The 24,163-nt window shown below is 46.6% G+C and overlaps 1 protein-coding gene across 2 annotated transcripts in view; it reads left to right on the top strand.

The window, feature by feature from the left end:
• The window catches only part of ECT2 (epithelial cell transforming 2), a 303,927-nt gene that overhangs the window by 18,667 nt on the left and 261,097 nt on the right, over positions 1-24,163 (top strand). For both annotated transcript variants that reach the window (XM_075338550.1, XM_075338549.1), the window contains exon 2: positions 18,287-18,434. In XM_075338550.1, the coding sequence (XP_075194665.1) occupies positions 18,308-18,434 (127 nt within the window). In that variant the 5' untranslated portion in view covers positions 18,287-18,307. The remainder of the gene's footprint in view (positions 1-18,286; positions 18,435-24,163) is intronic.

Below are 24,163 nucleotides of genomic sequence, written 5' to 3'. Positions count from 1 at the left end.
GCCAACTCTGTGGTTTTACGCAGAGCCCTGTGGTTGAGAGAATGGAAGGCAGATTCTTCTTCCAAGAAGTGCTTAACCAGTTTGCCTTTTTCTCGTGACCGATTGTTTGGTGAGCGTTTGGATGAAATCATTAAACACTCCAAGGGTAAGGATTCATCATTACCTCAGCCCAGACAAAACAAACCTCAACAGAGGAGGGGACAGTCTGGTTTTCGGTCCTTTCGAGGCTCAGGCAGGTCCCAATTCTACTCGTCCAAAAGGACTCAAAAGGATCAGAGGGGCTCAGATTCTTGGCGGACTCAATCACGCCCAAAAAAGCCGGCCGGAAGAACCGTTACCAAGACGGCTTCCTCATGACTCTCAGCCTCCTCTCTCCGCGTCCTTGGTCGGTGGCAGGCTCTCCCGCTTTGGCGACATTTGGCTGTCACAGGTCAAAGACCGTTGGGTGACAGACATTCTGTCTCACGGGTACAGGATAGAGTTCAGCTCTCGTCCTCCAACTCGCTTCTTCAGAACTTCCCCACCGCCCGACCGAGCCGATGCTCTGCTACAAGCGGTGTCCGCTCTAAAGGCGGAAGGAGTGGTGACTTCTGTTCCTCTTCAGGAACAAGGTCACGGTTTTTACTCCAATTTGTTTGTGGTGCCAAAGAAAGACGGGTCGTTCCGTCCCGTCCTGGATCTAAAGCTGCTCAACAAACACGTAAAAACCAGGAGGTTCCGGATGGAATCTCTCCGCTCCGTTATCGCCTCAATGTCTCAAGGAGATTTCCTAGCATCAATAGACATCAAGGATGCTTATCTCCACGTGCCAATTGCGCCAGAGCATCAGCGTTTTCTACGCTTCGTTATAGGAAGCGAACACCTGCAGTTCGTAGCTCTACCTTTCGGGCTGGCGACAGCCCCTCGGGTCTTCACCAAGGTCATGGCAGCAGTAGTAGCAGTCCTGCACTCGCAAGGTCACTCCGTGATCCCGTATTTGGACGATCTACTTATCAAGGCACCCTCTCAAGAGGCATGCCAACACAGCCTGAACGTGGCACTGAAGACTCTCCAGAGTTTCGGGTGGATTATCAACTTTTCAAAGTCAAATCTAACCCCGACCCAATCACTAACATATCTTGGCATGGAGTTTCATACTCTCTCAGCGATAGTGAAACTTCCACTGGACAAACAGTGCTCGCTACAGATAGGGGTGCAATCTCTCCTTCAGGGCCAGTCGCACCCCTTGAGGCGCCTCATGCACTTCCTAGGGAAGATGGTAGCAGCAATGGAAGCAGTTCCTTTTGCGCAGTTTCATCTGCGTCCACTACAATGGGACATTCTCCGCCAATGGGACGGGAAGTCGACGTCCCTCGACAGGGAGGTCTCCCTCTCTCAGGCAGCCAAGGAATCTCTCCGGTGGTGGCTTCTTCCCACCTCATTGTCAAAAGGAAAGTCGTTCCTACCCCCATCCTGGGCGGTGGTGACGACAGATGCGAGTCTATCAGGGTGGGGAGCAGTGTTTCTCCACCACAGGGCTCAAGGTACAAGGACTCGGAAAGAGTCCACCCTTCAGATCAATGTTCTGGAGATCAGAGCAGTCTATCTTGCCCTACAAGCCTTCCAACAGTGGCTGGAAGGCAAGCAGATCCGAATTCAGTCGGACAACTCCACAGCGGTGGCATACATCAACCACCAAGGGGGAACACGCAGTCGGCAAGCCTTCCAGGAAGTCCGGCGGATTCTGACGTGGGTGGAAGACACTGCATCCACCATATCCGCAGTTCACATCCCAGGCGTAGAAAACTGGGAAGCAGACTTTCTCAGTCGCCAGGGCATGGACGCAGGGGAATGGTCTCTTCACCCGGACGTGTTTCAGGAGATCTGTCGCCGCTGGGGGATGCCGGACGTCGACCTGATGGCGTCACGGCACAACAACAAGGTCCCGGTTTTCATGGCACGGTCTCACGATCACCGAGCTCTGGCGGCAGACGCCTTGGTTCAAGATTGGTCGCAGTTCCGGCTACCGTATGTGTTCCCACCTCTGGCATTGTTGCCCAGAGTGCTCCGCAAAATCAGGTCCGACTGCCGCCGCGCCATTCTCGTCGCTCCAGACTGGCCAAGGAGGTCGTGGTACCCGGATCTGTGGCACCTCACGGTAGGCCATCCGTGGGCACTACCAGACCGTCCAGACTTGCTGTCTCAAGGGCCGTTTTTCCATCTGAATTCTGCGGCCCTGAACCTGACTGTGTGGCCATTGAGTCCTGGATCCTAGCGGCCTCAGGTTTATCTCATGAAGTGGTTGCCACCATGAGATAGGCTAGGAAGCCATCCTCCGCCAAGATCTACCACAGGACGTGGAGGATATTCCTATCTTGGTGCTCTGCTCAGGGAGTTTCTCCCTGGCCTTTTGCATTGCCTACTTTTCTTTCCTTCCTGCAGTCTGGGTTGGAAAAAGGTTTGTCGCTTGGCTCCCTTAAGGGTCAAGTCTCCGCGCTATCCGTATTTTTTCAGAAACGCCTGGCGCGACTTCCTCAGGTACGCACGTTCTGCAAGGGGTTTGTCATATCGTCCCCCCTTACAAGCGGCCGTTGGAGCCCTGGGACCTGAACAAGGTTCTAATTGCTCTCCAAAAGCCGCCTTTCGAGCCTATGAAGGAGGTTTCCCTTTCTCGTCTTTCTCAGAAAGTGGCCTTTCTAGTGGCGGTCACGTCTCTTCGGAGAGTGTCCGAGCTGGTGGCGTTATCATGCAGATCTCCATTCCTGGTGTTTCACCAGGACAAGGTAGTTCTGCGTCCAATTCCAGAATTTCTTCCCAAGGTGGTATCTTCCTTTCATCTCAATCAAGATATCACTTTACCGTCTTTGTGTCCGCATCCAGTTCACCAATTTGAAAAAGGTTTGCATTTATTGGATCTGGTGAGAGCACTCAGGATCTACTTTTCCCGCACGGCGCCTCTGCGCCGCTCGGATGCACTCTTTGTCCTTGTCGCTGGTCAGCGTAAAGGGTCGCAAGCTTCCAAATCCACCCTTGCGCGTTGGATCAAGGAACCAATTCTTCACACCTACCGTTCTGCTGGGCTTCCGATTCCATCAGGACTGAAGGCCCATTCTACCAGAGCCGTGGGTGCGTCCTGGGCATTACGGCACCAGGCTACGGCTCAGCAGGTGTGCCAGGCGGCTACCTGGTCGAGTCTGCACACTTTTACCAAGCATTATCAGGTGCATACCTACGCTTCGGCGGATGCCGGCCTAGGTAGACAAGTCCTTCAGGCGGCGGTGGCTCACCTGTAGGAAAGGGCTGTTTGACGGCCCTATCACGAGGTATTCTTTTACCCACCCAGGGACTGCTTTTGGACGTCCCAATTGTCTGGGTCTCCCAATTAGGAGCGACAAAGAAGGGAATTTTGTTTACTTACCGTAAATTCCTTTTCTTCTAGCTCCAATTGGGAGACCCAGCACCTGCCCTGTTTTCTTAGGAAGCTTGTTTTTTTCGGGTGCACATGTTGTTCATGTTGAACAGTTCAGTTCTCCGAGGTTGTTTCTCGGGTTGAATTTGTATTTAAAACAGTTATTGGCTTTCCTCCTTCTTGCTTTTGCACTAAAACTGAGGAGCCCGTGATCCCACGGGGGGGTGTATAGCCAGAAGGGGAGGGGCCTTACACTTTTAAGTGTAGTACTTTGTGTGGCCTCCTGAGGCAGTAGCTATACACCCAATTGTCTGGGTCTCCCAATTGGAGCTAGAAGAAAAGGAATTTACAGTAAGTAAACAAAATTCCCTTCTTCTCATGATTGGATACACCTGCCTATGAAGTTGAAAGCTCAATGAGGTTACAAAACCAATTTAGTGCTTTAGTAAGTCAGTAAAAAGTAGTTAGGAGTGTTCAAATGAAGAAATTGATAAGGGTGCCCATACTTTTGCACCGGTCAAATTTTGTTTAAATGCGGATTGCACATTTTCTATTAGTACAATAAACCTCATTTCAATCCAGAAATATTACTCATTCCATCAGTTATTAGATATATGAAACTGAAATAGCTGTTGCAAAAACCCAAATTGTTATAAAGAAAAAAGGTTAACATTAATGGGGGTGCCCAAACTTTTTCATATGACTGTATATGATTGAACTTCTGCATAATAGTCAGTGATTAAAATAATGAAGGTGCAATTTTTGGGCTACTTTCCCTACCAGGTGGATTCCTCGCGCCTCTGCTGGTTATCGGTAGTTGCCTGATTTAAGTAGAAATATTTGGACTCTGGATCAGTAATAAAACTGTAGTGTAGGTACTGACTTTGCATGTAGGGTTCGATGAAATGTAGGACCAGGTCAATGTGCGCTGTGTCACTCCAAAACTTGGGCCTCTAAGTCATGTAGGCTCTAAGACTACATCAACCTTAGTTTCATTGTTAAAGCCGTTGCCTCACGACAGGATGTCATTAGTCTATTCCCAGAGGGTCTGCACCTATACCGGACTACCTGTTCTGGTGCCAGGGGGCAAGTGCCATGGTGATTGTTGCAACAGCTCCCTCTTCTGTCACTGCAGTCAGGCACCAGTCACAGAAGGCAGGGAGGGTATCGGAGGTGGTGCCAGCACCCAATACACTTGACCCATATCCTGTTGATATACAGTAGCTGTGTTGGAATGACCTCTTTACTGTAGCAAAAAAATAAAATGTAAGATTACAATCAACATTCCTCCTCAATCTTAGGAAAAAATAGAGACTTTAACTGGGCAAAATGGCCTAACATTTAAATGCATACAGGGGTGTAGGGTAGTGAGAAACACACCTCCAGTTTTCTCATTGGAGCAGGTTGCTTCTCGCTCCCACCCCCTGCAGTTCTGCCATCTGCTTGGCTGCCATATATGTCACGGGCGGGGAAGGATGCCGCTGTGCTCGCTAACGCTCGGGTCCGGCGCTGCTGCGATGGCTGCTCGGTGGCTCGAGCGGTGGGCCGGATCCGGGGGCTCGAGCGGCGCTCCTCACCCATTAGTGAAAGGGGGTAGTTTGGTTTGGGGATTTGGTCCGTGACGCCACCCACGGCTTGTGGTGAGGTTGGGTGTCGCGGGCGGAGGAGGGGACGCCGCACTCACACTGCTCGGGTCCGGCTGCCGCGGCTGCTGCGGCCTGCTGCTGCTCAGTGGCTCGAGCGATGAGCCGGATCCCGGGGACTCTAGCGGCGCTCCTCGCCCGTGAGGGAAAAGGGGGTTTTGGGTGTGGGGATTGTGGATTGTCCGTGACTCCACCCACGGTTGTGGTGAAGGGATGTACACCACCGCTGCTCTGGCTAGGGAATCCCGGGAGTGATAGTATGGAGCAGCCAGTTGTTGTGTTGCCCCTCCGTGGGTAGGGGTTGGTGATCCCGGGGCCCAGTGATGGGGTTTTGGAATGGTGGGCAGGCGGGTAGGGGGGCCTGTGGAGGTGCAGGGGCAGCGCTGTGCCGCACGGAGGTACTCACTCAGCCAGTAAACACGACACAGTTCTCGGTAAACAAACGGCTGGTTGGACGGGTCCCTCAGACGGTTGCGCTGCTGATATCCCCTGCAGTTGACTGTGACGGTCTCTTCCCTGCACCTATGTGTTGTTGTTTGGTAGCGATGGGTTCCCACCGGTAACCCGCTCCCCGACTTGGATATGAGCCGGAGGAGCTCCACTCTTGCCTGCAGGCGCTGGCCCTGGGAAACTGGTGCCTTGGCGGTGTCTCCCCTCTACGGTTGGACTGTTGCCTTCAAACGGGACTTGGTTGTTGGGAGATAGTTGTCCCCTTCACTGACGGATTTGGCAAATTATTGGGACTCCTAGCCTTGCCGGGATCCGAAAGGCCCCTGCCCTGGTGCTGACTAATCTTCGTATACCGCTCCGGTACCGCCGGGTCACCACCCGTCCACGGTCCTTTCCGCAACCTCCAATCAGTCTCGCCTGCAGACGGTCACCGCCGTCTGCCAACCTTGCTGTCTCAGTCCGGGACACACACCCGGACTAACTTCAGGCTTCTTTCTGTCACTTTCTCTTGCTCCTTTACCACTTCCTTCCACTTCACTCCTCACTCAAGCTCTTCCCTGAGCTAACTCCTGGTTTTCCCGCCTCCAGAGCTGTGAACTCCTCGGTAGGTGGAGCCAACTGCCTGGCCCACCCCCCCTGGTGTGGACACCAGCCCCTGGAGGAAGGCAACAAGGATTTAAGTTTTGACTTTGGTGTACCTGCAGGGAATGTAGGGTGCGTGTGGTGTAGTGACCTGTGACCCCTGGCTTGCCCAGGGCGTCACATGGGCACCACCGCTGCTGGTGACGGTGATCCCGGGAGCGATGGCAGGGAGCAGCTGGGATGTTGTTTTCCCCTTCGTGGGTAGGGGTTGGTGGTCCTGGGGCCCGGTGAGATGACAGGGAGGCAGGGTTGGATGGGTGCGGGGTTGCTTGGCAGGGTGGATTTGATTTAAATCTAACTGCTTTCAATCACGATTTAAATCACTAGTCAGTAAGGCTTGATTTAAATCAGTGATTTAAATCAAAGTTTCTACCTAAATTAGTTCTTGCTACTTTAACATGCAAGTAGATGAAGATTTTTAGAATCACTTTTTATATTACTTTTTTCTCCCCAGTTCAATGGGTTAATCATTCATATTTGGACACCACTGTTCTGTTGTACTTAGGAAGGAGAAAAATAATCCTGACCTTAATAACAATTTATCTAGATTTATTCAACTGAAACAATAACAACATTACAGCATAAGTTATTTGCTTAAACAAACATCCATGTTTGTTAACTAATTTGGCTAAACAAAATATATATATATTTTAAGAAACTTAGACTGTCAGCCCAGCCGACACATGAAAAACTTAAATACTACTGTCCCTGCTGTCCTCTGTAGCTCACTTGTCGTCATCTTCATCATCTTCTTCTTCTTTGTTCCTATTCATAATCTGGAAAAGAAAAATAAGCTTTCCTGCTTTATTGGGTCCCAACAGATTTCTCAATTTAGAATGAATGAGTCCAAAGGAAGAGAATATTCTTTCAACGCCTGCAGAAGAAGCTGCTGCTGTTAAAAGTGAAATCATTACTTGAACAGTCTAAATCCAAGCGCTTAAGTGACTTCCACCAGCTTACTGGTGTGACCTTCCTTAAAATATCTTCAGCAAACATATATTTCTTGAATGGTTCCCCCTTAGCTCTGAAGTTTATTATAGTTGGCATTAAAGATGGATGATTGCTGGATACCCATGTCATAGCTAACTCCTCTTCCTCAGCACTTAGGTTTTGACCCTGATATTGGATATTGACAATATTTGCTAAAAAATGAGCTGGAGTCAGTACTTGTCCCATTCGTTTGTTTACTGCTTGTAATTTAATTCTGTCCGTGTAGTTCTGTTTTTAAGTGTTCACTCAGTTCCTTCCAAATTTCAACAGCATCTGCAATAAAACAGCTATTTTTCTCTATTTTGTTTAAAGCTTGAGAGATGGGTTTCAGGAAGCTCAGCATATGTTCAACATTTCTCTTAAGCCCAATGTTGAGGATTTTGGCCGTGACAGTGCCATCTATTTTATCTCGATTTTCTTCACAAAGTGTCATCAGAATAGGCCAGTTTTTGATATACTGCTCAAAACAGTCCACCACAGAGTTCCATCTAACATCTTGTGGGAGCGTTAGCTTGGTTCCACCCATCCTTTTCAGAGCTGCTGCAGCAAAATGATTATTACGGAAGTATTTAGCAATTTCAACAACATTAGCCTTTTATTTCTGGAACACTTAAGTCTTTGGCTAAGAGGTGCAGCAAATGAGCACTGCAACCATATGTTATTAGCAGCTTTGTATTCCCTCCCTGTTCTTCTAAATCTCTTCTCATCTTGGATACGTTTGCAGCATTGTCAGTGACCAAACTGCGTACTAGACATTTGAATTTTTGTTCACATGTCGTTATAGCTTTTACTGCCACTTCTTGTAAGTATTCTGCTGTGTGTGCATTTCCTGACGTATCAGTTGTTTGTTCAAGGAAGACTTTACCTTCTTCTGTTATACAAGCACATACAATAGGATCATTGTGGACATTACTCCACCCATCAATACTTAGGTTAACAATTTTACCCTCCAGAACTGTTGCACATTGCTCCATTTCTCTGTCATACACTTGATCCAGTAGTTTCCCTGCAACATCAGCTCTGCTGGGTGGACTGTATCCTGGTCTGTGACTGAACCATATTAATGTAATGTGGGTTCTCAGTCAGACGGAAAAAAGAGTTTGTTGCATAAATAAACTGGGCAATTTTTTCATCAATCAACTCTTTTTCTAATCTGCTAGTTCTTATCACAAACCTATCTATGGTGGTTCCAGGAGGAAAAGGTTTTTTCTTCCTTTTGGGTGATATGTGGCTGTGGGTGTCTGATGATGATGATGCTGCTGCTAATGAAGCACTATCCTGGATGGATAACTCTGAAACTGTAGAACAGGATGATGGTGATCTTGGAGGTGGATAGTTTCCAGAATCCATGAATTCCCCTAAACAAAAAGTCAATGCTGTTATTTTATTGTTTATTATACAATTTCTGCTTATTGTACACAACACATCACTGCCCCTGCCCCAAAAGGAATATTTGTTTTTCTTCATAACTGTACCAAATGACAGTAACATGCAGTAATAATAATAAATATAATTTTTCTCACACATGACAGTTCAGTCTTTAGAAATAGGATTCAATAAAAATGTTTACCAACCTGAAGATCCTGCCTGTTCAGAAGTGTTTCTTTGGTCATCTTCATCACCGCACTTCTCATGATGTTGCCTCATTCGCGCCACCAGGCCTTGCATCTTTGTTGCATCGTTTGCATTTTGCACGCATGCCTGCCTTACCGATAGGCGAAGGAGCTTCATTAAAATATTCCCAAACTGGGTCTCTTTTATGGCCTGCTGCCATAAGGAAAGAATGTAATAAACCTCAGATCGTACACACAAACAGATCCAGACTTGTCTGTCTGTGGCTATGCTGCAGTATTGTGCTCAAAGTTTCACTTTCATTTTCAACAAGACCTTGGTATGTAAAATATGTGTCTGAATCTAAGTTTTTTTAATTGCGTAAGGGCTTTTATATATATATATATATCTATACAATTTTTTGCAGTTTAAATTATCTGCTGATGAGATTACCTACGTACCAGTGATGGACTAATGGAATTTAATACTAGCAGTCTTGGAACGAAAATATAGTAAGCTTTCCCCCTTATTTACAATCACATGTTGTGGAGGAAGCTTTTTTCTGGTCACACTTTATATCTGGGTGATTGGGTCCCTTTCTCTTAAGTCCAAGTGTATAACTGGATTTTAAAAAAAAAAAAAAAAAAAATCTTTGCCTTTTGATGTGTATTGTGAGGCTGTTGTTTAGCCCCTACCCCCCTCTACTAGACAACACATCTTATTTGATTTATGTCACCTCAGTGTTTTATGACCATATGTATGTTTTGATGACATTTCTCAACACTGTTAGGGGTGCTTCACACACAGCGAGCTCACTGCCGAGATCGCTGCTGAGTCACGCTTTTTGTGACGCAGCAGTGACCTCATTAGCGATCTCGCTGTGTGTGACACTGAGCAGCGATCTGGCCCCTGCTGCGAGATCGCTGCTCGTTACACACAGCCCTGGTTCGTTTTCTTCAAAGCCGCTCTCCTGCTGTGACACACAGATCGCTGTGTGCGACAGCGAGAGAGCGACAAATGAAGCGAGCAGGGAGCAGGAGCCGGCGTCTGACAGCTGAGGTAAGCTGTATCCAAGATAAACATCGGGTAACCAAGGTGGTTACCCGATATTTACCTTAGTTACCAGCCTCTGCAGCTCTCACGCTGCCTGTGCTGCCGGCTCCGGCTCTCTGCACATGTAGCTGCTATACACATCGGGTTAATTAACCCGATGTGTACAGCAGCTGGGAGAGAAAGGAGCCAGCGCTAAGCAGTGTGCGTGGCTCCCTGCTCTCTGCACATGTAGCTGCATTACACATCGGGTTAATTAACCCGATGTGTACTGTAGCTAGGAGAGCAAGGAGCCAGCGCTCAGTGTGCGCGGCTCCCTGCTCACACTGGTAACTAATGTAAACATCGGGTAACCATACCCGATGTTTACCTTAGTTACCAGTCTCCGCAGCTTCCAGACGGCGGCTCCGTGCAAGCGCAGCGTCGCTTGCACGTCGCTGCTGGCTGGGGGCTGGTCACTGGTCGCTGGTGAGATCTGCCTGTTTGACAGCTCACCAGCGACCATGTAGCGATGCAGCAGCGATCCTGACCAGGTCAGATCGCTGGTCGGATCGCTGCTGCATCGCTAAGTGTGAAGGTACCCTTAGATTCACATTCTTCTTGTGTTGTGCAGATCTATTCCACTCCAAACAATCAGAAACATATTGTCTAACTTCTTGGACTTGGCACTGAAGGGGTTGATTCTGTATTCATAGGTTTGTAGAACAATAGGATTAAGGTCTTTTTCTCAACTCTGTTCATGTTGTAATATTTTTGCCGTGAAGAAGAGGCAGGGACCTCTGCGGAGTCAAATTCAGTTTTGAGAACTGCGTAAGTAAAGCGAGCGTCTGTGACAATATAGGAGAGAAACTGCCCACTAATCCTACAGAAACCTCTGGAAGAGCATGGCATTGTGAATGTTACACATATACAGCCTTTATTCTACTGAGTTAAACAACTCAGCTTTATCTTGTGATGGAAGAACCTTTTGGATGGTAAAATATTTTCCTCAAAAAGCAGTTTATTGAAAAAAAAATCCGATTTTAAAGCAAAAAAATCCAATTTTTTTTATTTTTTTTTTAAAAAAAAAACATTGATTTGTATCCACCCTGTCGCTTGGACTGCGCAGTGCGGTGCCAGACGGCACTGTAGTACTCACTCAGCCACAAAGGTATGCAAAGTCTCTGGTCAACCAAATGGCTGGATGGACGGGTCCCGCAGCCGGCTGCTGTGGCTTCTCCTGGATGGTTAGTGGTGCCTGCCTTTCCCTGCACCTTTGTGTATGTTCGGTCCCGATGGATTCACACCGGTAACCCGCTCCCCAGCATGTGTATTTGCCGGAGGAGCCCTTTTGCCCGCAGGCTCTGGCCCTTGGAACTCTAGCTGTGGCGGTAGCTGTATTTCCTTTTTGCTGGTCGGACGGTTGCCTTCAATCGGGTCTTAGCTGTTAGGAAACCCCTGGGGTTCCGGTCACTGATGGATTTGACCTCTAATGGCGACTCCAAGCCTGGTCGGGGTCCGTAGGCCCTGCCTGTGTGTGCTGGCTTCACTTCGCTCCCTTGTTCGGTACCGGCGGGCCACCTCCTGTCCCCGGTCCTACGGTTCCGCGTTGATCTGCCTCTCCTGCAGACGGCCACCACCGTCTGCCAACCTTGCTCTTAGTGCCCGGGCCACACACCCGGACACGGTCAGTTTGCTCCTCCACTCCTCTCTCTTCCACTTCCTTAACTCAACTCTGCACTGACTTCCTTCTCCTGCCTTCAGGACTGTGAACTCCTCAGTGGGTGGGGCCAACCGCCTGGCTCCACCCCACCTGGTGTGGACATCAGCCCCTGGAGGGAGGCAACAAGGATTTTGTGTCTGGCTGATGTGCCTGTCTCAGGGTGGGGGTGTATGTGGTAGTACCTGTGACGACCTGGCTAGTCCAGGGCGCCACATATATAATACATTATTATGGGGAGATAAGGTATGCACACCAGTGACTATGTAAGGGGAATACATGGAATAGCAGAAACTGCTGTGTGAATACTGACTTGAAAAATCCAATAGCTATATGTAAGAGTGAAAATGTGAAAAATGGAATCTGCATTACTGCCATGAACATATGAATCAAGAGAAATTTAGCTACTGAATTGATCAATGCAATAGAGCCCCAACACTACGCCAAAGTATTTTCTCTACGTTGGGGTCCCTAGCTTGTGTGTGTCCTCTCATGCAGTTAAAAAACTTACCGTGTATGGGAAGCTGAGACCCAGGCTATTTATGCGTATGATATGGATTGGCAATAGGTGTGGTTGGGGAGGGTTCACAAACGAAAAATTACTAACAAATAAGAATAACGTTTGGAACACCATTCTAAGTCTGAACTGGGTGCAAAAACCTAAAAAAACATCACTATGGGGAGATAAGGTATGCACACCAGTGACTATGTAAGGGGAATACATGGAATAGCAGAAACTGCTGTGTGAATACGGACTTGAAAAATCCAATAGCTATATGTAAGAGAGTGAAAATGTGAAAAATGCACCCAGTTCGGACTTAGAATGGTGTTCCAAACGTTATTCCTATTTGTTATATATAATACATGTCTGTCACAATCACCAAGTGGTTGGTGCATGGGGAGATTTGTTAGGATAGGTCAGGAAGGATTATACAATACAGATACTAATGCACAAGTGAGAAAGGATTATCTGGTAATAGTGAGGCATTGGAGGGCTTAAGGAGGGGGGCTGGGGGTGGTTGTGTTAAAGCAGGAGTGCCCATCTTGTGACCTGAAAGCCAATCTGAACAGTCCCCAATCATCTCCTCACTGAAATGTTAGCCTCTGGGTGTCTTTTTGTATGTACCATATTTCCCATAAGAAAGGGGTTGAAACCTGTCCTCTTTGGAACACCCCCTTATATTTTAGGAGAATTGGATCTCTTGACCCCCTCAATGAGAGCCACATTCACATATGGCCTTCCCTTATCAGGGACCGCTGGGGTAAAGAGGATGCCTAATATTCCCATAGGTGAAGGATCTGGACTAATATCCACCAAGCATTTTTGGCTTATAATTTTGGTATAATGAAAAATGCTCAGATGATAGCATCTCCTATATTGTTTGTGGCCGTGGACCAGGAAAGTTGTACACCCCTGCATTAAGGATTTGTCATGGAGAGAGATTCTATTTTTTGAAGATTGGGCCCTTGCTGTGCTCCAGCATCTTCTGAAGGTTCTCCCTCCCACATGGTTTTCTACCGCTGGTGCTTTTGCTGCCTGCTCATCCCCCTGGCCTGCCCTGTACGCTGCATGTTATTGCTGAGGGTGTGATGGCCGCAGGCTGTTATCTGTGTTTTCTGTGTAACCCTAGTGACTGTGGCTCTGACACTTCCGGCTTGAGGTACAACACAATGTGCCATTGTATTGTGACATAGATGTGACAGCTTCTGTCATTTTGGATTAGATTATGCGAGGGTTCAATGTGTAACATAAACTATAACATATATATATATATATATATATATATATATATATATATATATATAATATTATTCTAATCTATCGGGTTCTGTATTTTGTGGATGCCATAAACACATGGAAATGTAAACTGCTATAAAAGAAAATCACTATAAGGCTATGTGCGCAGCGCACTAGGCCGTTTTACCCGCGGTTTTGCTGCGGAAATTTCTTGAGAAAGGTTTGAAATCTTTCTGCAGACATTTCCCAGCAAAACCTATGGGAAAAAAATAGCTGCATTTTTTTTCTCAAGAAAATTCTTTGTGAAGATTTTCTTGAGAAAATGTGCATGTCACTTCTTTTCCGCAGGTACATGCGGTATACCCCCGGTATTTCACTCCATTCACTGTAATGTAATCGCGAAATACCGGGGGTATACCGCAGGTAGCAAATGATGTGCAGTATACCCCCGGTATAGCCGCGATTTACCTGCAGTAATGTACATCGCTGCCTGCGGTTTTGCAGGGAGTGATGTCATTATGCCAGGAAGAGGAAGCGGAGCAGAGTAAACACAGACGTCACACTCCCTGGACGCCGCACAGAAGCACTTCCGTGTGACCTCCAGGTGCCCGTGCAGTCTGTGTCCCGCTCCAGCCCCACGGCTGCCTGCCCTGCAGTGTGTCAGTGTCTGCCCGCAGTGTCAGCAGCTTGTCACCCTCCAGCGCAGGCAGACACTGACCCACAGCAGTGCGTGCAGCCGCGGGGATGACGGGCGCTGCTGTCAGGAGGTGAGATGAGATCATTACCTGCTGTGACGATCTCCTGACGTCACCGCTGTCACTGCAGTCTATGTCCGCGGCCCGAGACTATCACTGGCGGTGACGTCACGGGCTCTCGCGATACTGCTGACAACGCGGCGGGCATAGAAGTCAGTGAGAGCGCTGATGGCAGGACTGCAGGAGATCATCACAGCAGGTAATGATCTCATCTATCCTCCTGACAGCAGCGCTCGTCATCCCCTGCAGTGACCTGGGCTATTGATGTTAGCTCAGGTCACTGCATTACTCTCCCAGCCAATGGGGAACCCTCTGTTCTTCACTTACTGGGAAAGTGACTATGGTATGGATCATCGTGCCCCCCCCTTATTGGATTACGCCGGACCCGGACTTGATTGTTCTTGTCAATAAATTGGTGAAAGAAGGAATGTGGGGAGTGTTTTTTATTTGAAAAAAAAAACAAACTTTTTTTGTCTATTTTTTATTTCTTACTGACTGGGTTGGTAATTTCGGGTATCTGATAGACTCGTAACATCACTAACCCCAGGGCTTGATGCCAGACGACATTACACATCTGGCATCAACCCCATATATTACCCCGTTTGCCACCGCACCAGGGCAACTGGATGAGTTTGGGCGAAGCGCCAGGATTGGCACGTCTAATGGATGCGCCACTTCTGGGGCGGCTGCGGCCTGCTATTTTTAGGCTGGGGAGTGTCCAATAACAGTGGACCTCCCTAGTCTGAGAATATCAGACCCCAGCTGTCTGCTTTACCTTGGCTGGTGATCCAATATGGGGGGGAACCCACGTTTTTTGTTTTAAATTATTTATTTAATGTAAAATAACAGCATGGGGTGCCCTCTGTTTTGGATTACCAACCAAGGTGAAGCTGTCAGCTGTGGTCTGCAGGCTGCAGCAGTCTGCTTTAACCATCCAAGCAATGGTATAAATCATATGTGGTGACAATTAAAATTTAACTTTTAATAATAATCATTAAAAAAGTTACCACACAACACATAAGGTTGTAAAACCAACCAATAATCGGAGAGCAAGTATAGTATATAGCTCTCACTATCACAACACTGACAAACTGACAGTAAGGAATTCCTCACCGTACAACAATAGGGTGACTCAATTCAAATATTTGCAACACCATGTGTGCGCCAAAATTATCCGTCACATACCCAGCAGTGTAAAGTCATCAAATTCATAAGTTAATAACATGGTGGCGAAAAAGTAGAAACTCCTTTGGGAGGTCATTGAACATATAAGGTCAGATTGTTGCCATTTGGGGAGTATTGTGTGGCTACCTTTTTTGCCCCCTCCCGTATTGGAACAGTTTCTACTTTTTTGCCACAGTGTTATCAACTTATGAATTTGATGACTTTCCACTGCTGGGTATGTGACGGATAATTTTGGCGCACACATGGTGTTGCAAATATTTGAATTGAGTCACCCTATTGTTGTACGGTGAGGAATTCCTTACTGTCAGTTTGTCCGTGTTGTGATGGTGAGAGCTATATACTATACTTGCTCTCCGATTATTGGTTGGTTTTACAACCTTATGTGTTGTGTGGTAACTTTTTTTTTTTTTTAATGATTATTATTAAAAGTTAAATTTTAATTGTCGCCACATATTTATACCATTGCTTGGCTGGTTGTACATTATTTGGTAGAGCATAGACACCTCCTTTTACAGCCGTCTGCTTTACCCTAGCTGGCTACAAAAGATGGGGGGGACCTCACGTAATTTTTTTTTTTATTTTTTTTTTGGCTAAATACAAGGCTAGGCACCCTTTAGTGCCACATGAAAGTCACTAAAGGGTCCCAGCTTAGAATATGCAGGGGGGTGGGACATTATATATGTCTTTCTCATCTATTTATCTATCTATTTATCTATCTATTCATCTATCCATCTTTCACTCTATCCATTATCTGTCTATCTATCTATTATCTATATTATTTATTGTAGTTCAGCATAAAAAAAAACCGCAGGGACCAACCTGCGGCAAAATTGCATGCGTTTTTCCCGCGGTTTTGCCACGGTTTTTTACCGCAGGTGCGGTAATCTTCAACTCCCAGACGTTTCAAGAAATTTTCTTGAGGAAAAATCACTTTTCTCGTGCGCACATAGCCTAAAGGCAAAACAGGCTGGTCATACACTTAGGTGAGGTTGCAATTTATAAAGTGGTAGCACAGCTGCTTGTAAAGTATATACATACTGCATGATCGATAGGGGCTGTGATCTAGGACCCCATTACCAGGCTCTTAATTCACCAACGTTATATTTAAGGAAAGCTGAAACAATCCAGTAATTCCTCCCTTAAAGAGAACCAACCAGCAGGATTTCCATAGGTAAAGTAAAGCCAGTGACATACTGGCGATATGATGCTGAATATAAGCCTACCTTTTGTTCAGAGATTGGCTGTTTTATTTCAGAAATATGTTCAAGTTACAGAAATGCACTGCAGTTTGACAGGTGCAACCGGGGCGGGAATATGGGGGTCAGATCTTGCAATCTATTCCCGCCCTTGTTTGTCTGCCTTCACAGGAATTCACGCATATGACTGCGACAGGTGCAGGAATAGATAGCCAGACCTGACCCACATATTCCTGCTCCTGTTCCACCTGTCAATCAAATAGCAGGGCATTGCTGGAACTTTACTTGCACATATCTCTGAAATAAAACATCCAATCTCAGAAGAAAACCTGTGCTTACATTCAGCATCCTAGCCCCAGTATAGCACTGGCTTTACTTTAGATATGAAAAGCCTGCTGGTTGGTGCCCTTTAGGCTATGTCTGCACTCTGTGTTCTGGTTTGACAAAAAAATTGCACCCTCTGGCAGACTCTTGACAAATGTAAACACTTCGTTTGACACAGAAAATGAAAATGCTGTTCCTGTGCTGGATATGAGATTTTTTTTTTTTTTTCTTTGTCTTGCTGGTTTACTAGGCATTGTTATGGTGGTCTCCTTTAAAAAGAGCCACTCCTTGGCTGGGTACTTCCCGGAGGGATATCTGGCTATTTTCTGTGTTGAGACTTCTAACAGGAGGCTCCACGGACCTTTTTTGCATATGAAAAATGGGGGCGACCCCAAGTCATTTTTTTTTTTTTACAAAAAAAGTAAAAAAAAAAAACCACAGCTGTCCAAGCTATTGAGCTATTCTGTTTTTCTTTCTATCGATTCTACCTGTTCTTTCTTAATATCTATTCTATTGTTCTTTCTATCCTATTTTTTCTCTCAATCTATTCTAGCGAACTATCAATTATCCTATCATATTTTTTTTCTCCTTTAAAAAAACATGCTGTCAAACGCATTGAAAATGTATGCGTTTTCACCTCGTGTTTTTTTTTTTTTTTTTGTCAAATCAAGAACTCAGTGTGCGGACATAGCCTAATGCCTCAGGGTCCTGGTTGTCCAAACAGTGTGTAGGACCTCAATGATGACTGGAGGAGGGGTGGGTGGGGAGGACGTCATAACGTTTTTATATTGGATTAGTCTCTATAGTATGATGTAGTGACCGATGTGAATTTAAGGGAACCTGTCATGAGGGTTTCATATCTCAAACTAATGGCATGTAAGTACAGAGGATGTCATGCTGTTTACATCCATGCCTTAATTCCAGAAATCTGTTCTGCAGTGTCTGAGAAATCCATCGTTTAAATCCTATGCAATCCAATGGTTATAAGTGACTTTGGGACAAAATGTATACTTGGTGGAGGAAGGGTGATCTAGATGGACCTAGGTCTTTTTTTTTTTTTCAATCTAAGTACCGTAACTATGTAATGCTTGGTGGGACCTTACACTACAGCTCTCCTGCCCTCCCTGACGGCTGCCGTCCACCTCCTGTATCTGACTGATGGGTCACTATTGTTTTTATTTGCTTTCCCTGACCAAGATCTCTCTAGCGCAGTCAGTGCCTTGGTCTGTGCATACGTAGATCGTCAATGTGAGGACCAAGCTGTGCATGTGCCACCTTTTAGGTACTGTTGTTGCTTGGGAGATATCTTGATCAAAATAGGCAACAAGTCACTCAGATGAGCGACCTACTGTATAACACGCAGGAGGCAGGTGGTGAAACAGAAAATGGGGAGGGAGGGGAGGAGAGCAGCAAATGCTATGTCCCAGTCGAAAGCACTTGTGACTCATTTGCATATGATTTCAATGCTGCGTCTCTGCAATCAAGGTTTAGATTTCATCAGCGTGAAACTGCCTGTACATTCATGTCCTTACTGTGAGGTATGACAGGATCTTATGGTGCAGTCTGGAAACGCAAGACTGTTATTAGAAAGTAGAAAGGGGACTCTGAAGGGTAATAAATACAAATTTTGAATTCTCTTGAATTGCCCTGTTTATTCCTGTCTCTTCCTTCACAGGCTGCTGATTGATACGCCATCATGACTGACAACAGTGTCCTAGTGCCTGCCGGCGGCAGGAGTCTGCTCGCCGACACTTCTGTTTTTGACTCCAAAATCACAGAGACTTCAAAAGAAAATCTCTTTTCAGGCTCCGCAGATGTAGATGGTAAAGTACAACAATATACATACCCTCTTATGCTGTATCTCAGTAATATTTGATATTTGCTAGTTATCTACAAGCCTGGCTTTATACTGCACTTCATCTTTTGTGCTGCAAATAGTAAAAATTGTCCTTCCATTGTTGGATAAGAAGCATAAAGCAGTACCCTTAGGCTGCTTTCACGCATCCGGTTTTTGCAGTGCGGCTCAATCCGGCTCAAAAACCTATGCAACGGATGCGGCGAAAAAAATGGATCCGTTGCATAAGTTTTTTTTCCATGCGGCCCGTCCGTTTTTTGACAGATGCGGCTTGCTACTGAGCATGCGCAGCGTAAAAAAATGCATCTGGCGGCCAGATGCATTTTTTTTTGCCGCAGGACGCCGCATCCCCGGCGTGCATTGGCTTGCATTGTAAATCGCGCCTCATCGCACTGGATCCAGCGCAATGCGTTTTTTTTTTTCGCCGTGCCAGGAAACGTTCCATCTGGCCCCCGCATGGGCTAAATATGCCGCATCCGGCAAAAACCCGGACGCAACTCAAGGCCATGCGGCACAATACGGCGCTAATGCAAGTCTATGCGGGAAAAAACTCAACTGGCGGCAAAAAAAAGGTTGCATTTTTTTTCTGCAGAGCGCTGTATTGTGCCGCTCAGCAAAAACCGGATGTGTGAAAGCAGCCTAAGATAACGTGTTGTGCTTTCTGAGACTACTCATGCTGCTGAGTGATTTGACCTAATAATGGCATTATGCGTGTCTGTGGGGTGCTACACTTGGCCAGTGTTCTTTAGTGTATTCTTACTTTTCTATGCAGTATATATGATAGCTACACACTGGGTTGATTCTGTGTTACCTTCGCTTTGTGATAATTTCACCTTAGTATTATGGGACACTTGATATCTCAGGAAAATGCACTTAGCCAAAACATACAGGAATTCAGGTATGTGATGGCGGCAAGACTGTTGGGTTGTAGGTTTTGCTATGTTTTTAGCCTGTAAATTGATACCAGAATGGTCCTAGGTCAGGGTGCTGGGGGAAATAGCATTATTAAAAGCTCTTCATGTATGTGGTGGCTGCCTGATATTTATTATGTTATTTTTATAGCTCTTATATTTGTTTTTATTTTTCTAAAATCTTTTTTTTATTTTCACTTTAGGATAGCATTGTTTAGGATTTAAAAGTGATTACCTATATCACTTGACAAAGATGACTATAATAAAGTACTGTCAAAAGGCAGCAACATGTGTAATAATAAATTATATAATGCACAGGAATCTGCAAGCAGTTGATCTTGAAGAATCGGCTTACAATGCCTTGAAAAAGTTTTCAGACCCTGTGAACTATATAGAAAATATTATATGGGGAAAAAAATATATACGGTATATATCTGAAAATTATTAAATGCATTTGTATTCAGCCCCAATGAGTCAATACTATGTGGGACCACCTTTTGCTGCAATTACTGCGGCAAGTATTTTGGGGTATAACATATTTGCACATTCTTCTTTGCAAAATACCGTATTTTTCGCTTTATAAGACGCACTTTTCCTCCCAAAAATTTGGGAGGCAAATGGGGGGTGCGTCTTATCGGAATATAGCGGTACCTGGGGGTCTTGCCTGTGCGGTGATCGGGCGGCCGGGTGCCTGTGGCTGCGTGCAAGCGGCCGGGTACCTGTGCTTGCGTGCAGTGGCAGCCGGGTACCCGTGGCTGTGTGCGGCCGGGCGCTGTGTGCGGCCGGGTACCCGTGGCTGAGTGCGGCCGGCGGCCGGGCGCTGTGTGCGGCCAGGTACCCGTGGCTGTGTGCGGCCGGGCGCTGTGTGCTCCTGGCTGCCGCCCGCACGCAAGCACAGGTACCCGGCCACTTGCATACAGGGTGGGCGCGCAGCCTGCTGGCTGCCACTCTGTGCGTGCGGGGCGGGCGGCTGTGTAGCAAGTTACCCAGTTTGTCTGCGGTCCCACTTTCAAATGATTGCGCCGGGAGCGGGCGCATGCGCAGCTGGAGCCCTTGGATGAGAGCTCCATGTGCGCATGCGCCGCTCCTGGCGACATCACTTGAATCGGAACCGCGGACACACTGGGAAAACACGGCATCGGTCTGCTCCACCACTGAGCCGTCACCGCCGCTGCCACCACTGAGCCGTCACCGCCGCTGCCACCACTGAGCCGTCACCGCCGCTGCCACCACTGAGCCGTCACCGCCGCTGCCACCACTGAGCCGTCACCGCCGCTGCCACCACTGAGCCGTCACCGCCGCTGCCACCACTGAGCCGTCACCGCCGCTGCCACCACTGAGCCGTCACCGCCGCTGCCACCACTGAGCCGTCACCGCCGCTGCCACCACTGAGCCGTCACCGCCGCTGCCACCACTGAGCCGTCACCGCCGCTGCCACCACTGAGCCGTCACCGCCGCTGCCACCACTGAGCCGTCACCGCCGCTGCCACCACTGAGCCGTCACCGCCGCTGCCACCACTGAGCCGTCACCGCCGCTGCCACCACTGAGCCATCATTTGAACCGGGACCGCGGACACTGGGACACTCACTGCAGCGGCCTGCTGCACGACTCACCCGCCGCCGCTGCTGCCGCCACCACGGACCCCGCGGCTCCTGCCACCACGGACCCGCTGCCACTGACCCGCCGCGCCTGACAGCACAACCTGTGCCTCCTGTGACCCCGCTTCACCATCACTGCAGCCACCCTAAGGTAAGAGAACACCGAAGTATAAAACGGACCCCATTTTTCTTTTTTTTACCTTTTTTATGTCTAAATTTGGGGTGCGTCTTATAATCCGGTGCGTCTTATAAAGCGAAAAATACGGTCGCTCTAGCTTAGTGACATGGAATGGAGAATGTCTGTGAACCGCAATATTGTCTTGCCAAAAATTCTCAATGGGATTTGGATGGGGACTTTGACTGGGCCACTCGCACACAAGAATATTGTCTGACCATTCCATTGTAACTGTTGCAGTATAGTTTAGGGTCGTTGTCCTACTTGAAGCTGATTCTATGCCCCAGTCTGAAGTCTTTTGCTGCCTCTAACAGGTTTTTCTCCAGGATTGCCTGGTATTTAGTTCAATTTTTTCATCCACTCACCAGCTTCCCTGCCTTTTGATGAAGAAATGTATCCCCACAGCATGATGCTGCCACCACCATGTTTGACTGTAGGGATGTTGTTTTCAGAGTGACCTGCATTGTTATAGCCTATGTGCGCACGCTGCGGTTTTTTTCTGACCACAAAGATGCAGCGTTTTTGGCCCCAAAAAAATGCACCCACAAGAAAAACACATAAAAATAACGCATGCGTTTTGATGCGTTATTTTGCGGCGTTTTTGTCCAGTGCATTCAATGGGTGAAAAACGCAGTGAAACAATTTAAAAAGAATTGACATGCTGCATTTTTGTGGTCCTCACAAAGACACAGCCAAAAAAAAACTGCACTGTGCGGACAGCCAAAATAAAATCTCATAGACTTTGCTGGGGAAGGAAATTCATTCAGTTTTGAAACCAAACCTGCACCCAAAAAACGCAGTGTGAGCACATAGCCTTACACCACACACAGCGCTTTTTCTTTTAGCTGAAAAAGGTCTCATCTGACCAGAGCACTCTCTTCCACATGTTGGCTGTGTCCTCTACATTAAATTTTGCAATCTCCAAATGGGACTTCTTATGGCTTTCTCTTTTTCTCACTATTCCATAAAAATCAAATTTGTGGAGTATACAAATAATTGTCCTATGGGCAGTTTTCCAACATGAGCTGTGGATCGCTGCAGCTCCTTCAGACCGACCATGGGTCTCTTGGCTCTAGTTAGTGCTCTCCTTACTTGGGATGTCTGATTAGGAGGACAGCCATGTTTTGGTAGATCTGCAGTTGTGCCATCCTATTCAGTTTTTGGATGATGGATTGAACACTGCTCCGTGAGATGTTCAGATCTTGGGCATATCTTATTATTATTATTATTATTATTATTATTATTATTATTATTATTATTATTATTATTGTTATTATTATTGTTATTATTATTATTGTTATTATTATTATTATTATTTATATATTTATTTATTTATTTTTTATATATATATATATATATATATATATATATATATATATATATATATATATATATATATATATATATATATATATATATATATATATATATATATATATATATATATATATATATATATATATATATATATATATATATATATATATATATATAACCTAACCCTACTTTACTCTTCAACACAACTTTATCCCTGACCTGCCTTTTGTATTTTCTGGTTTTCAAGATGCAGTTTGTTCCCTATTGTTCTCAAACCTGAGGCTTTCACAGAATGTAGATCTACTGAGAAATTATACACAGGTTCACTTAAAGGGCAATCTGTGTGGAATGATATAGGCAGACACCCTGAGTTCAACGATATATCACTTACATTTCTGTGTGCAGCTGTCAGTGAATGATTTTAGATTCCTTTCACGCCTTTTCATTGGGGGACACAGACTGTGGGTATTATGATGTCTCCAGGGAGGCTTGACACTAGATTTGCAAAAGTGTTAGCTCCTCCCCCCACAGCATATACCCTAGCTAGGCCGGAAACTAGCCCAGTTTTTCCTAGTGTCAGCAGGGAGGCTGACATGTCTGGACTGAGCTCCACCAGAGGTGCCTCAGGCCAGCTTATTTTTACTTTTTTATTTTGTTTTTCTTTTCTTCATTCATTCTATTTTTGATGGGGGCAATACCAGGGTGCCTTGCCACCCCCGTTTCCCCTGTGTACGGGCAGAGGAAACCTGGCGTGCACAAGCCGTCAGTCTTCCCTCGCGCCCAAGTGGTCGGGTCTGCGTACCCCTCCAGGCTCCCTGGAAGCACCTCACACCAAGGTAGCTCCAGAGGGCTAGCAGAGCCGAGGACCTGCTTCAGCCTTGAGCCGAAGATGCGTCCCCGAGATCCCCGCATCCCAGGACCGACGCGTCTTCAGACGGAGCCAGGAGCAGGTAGGGAGACGACGAGTAATCTGTCCCCTGCATCCAAACCGCCGCCTGAAAAGGCGCCGGTGGGGTGATGCAGGCCGTGATCCTGGGGAAGCATCATTAATTTAGCTCCCGGCGTCGGCCTCCATTCTCACTGCTCTAGAAGCTGCTCCCTCAAGTGGGCCGTCTCTCCCCTCCATGCTGCCAGAGAACACTGGACGCCATTACATGTGGGGAGCAGACACTGGTGAGATCGCCTCCTTGACTCTGCGATTCTGCAGCACTATATACCGCTCTGCTCAGTGGTATATCGCTGTCTTTCTAGCGGTGTGTGTCTGCTGGCTGGCGGTGTATATCAGATTTTAGTGGTATATACTGACTGTGTCTGCAGGTACAGTTAGGTCCAGAAATATTTGGACAGTGACACAAGTTTTGTTATTTTAGCTGTTTACAAAAACATGTTCAGAAATACAATTTTATATATATATATAATATGGGCTGAAAGTGCACACTCCCAGCTACAATATGAGAGTTTTCACATCCAAATCGGAGAAAGGGTTTAGGAATCATAGCTCTGTAATGCATAGCCTCCTCTTTTTCAAGGGACCAAAAGTAATTGGATAAGGGACTCTAAGGGCTGCAATTAACTCTGAAGGCGTCTCCCTCGTTAACCTGTAATCAATGAAGTAGTTAAAAGGTCTGGGGTTGATTACAGGTGTGTGGTTTTGCATTTGGAAGCTGTTGCTGTGACCAGACAACATGCGGTCTA

Source organism: Anomaloglossus baeobatrachus, chromosome 3 (genome assembly GCF_048569485.1).
Source record: "Anomaloglossus baeobatrachus isolate aAnoBae1 chromosome 3, aAnoBae1.hap1, whole genome shotgun sequence".
In the NCBI taxonomy this organism is placed as follows: Eukaryota; Metazoa; Chordata; class Amphibia; order Anura; family Aromobatidae; genus Anomaloglossus; species Anomaloglossus baeobatrachus.
Note: the sequence above shows the minus strand (reverse complement) of the source record. Positions and strands in the feature narration are given on the sequence as shown.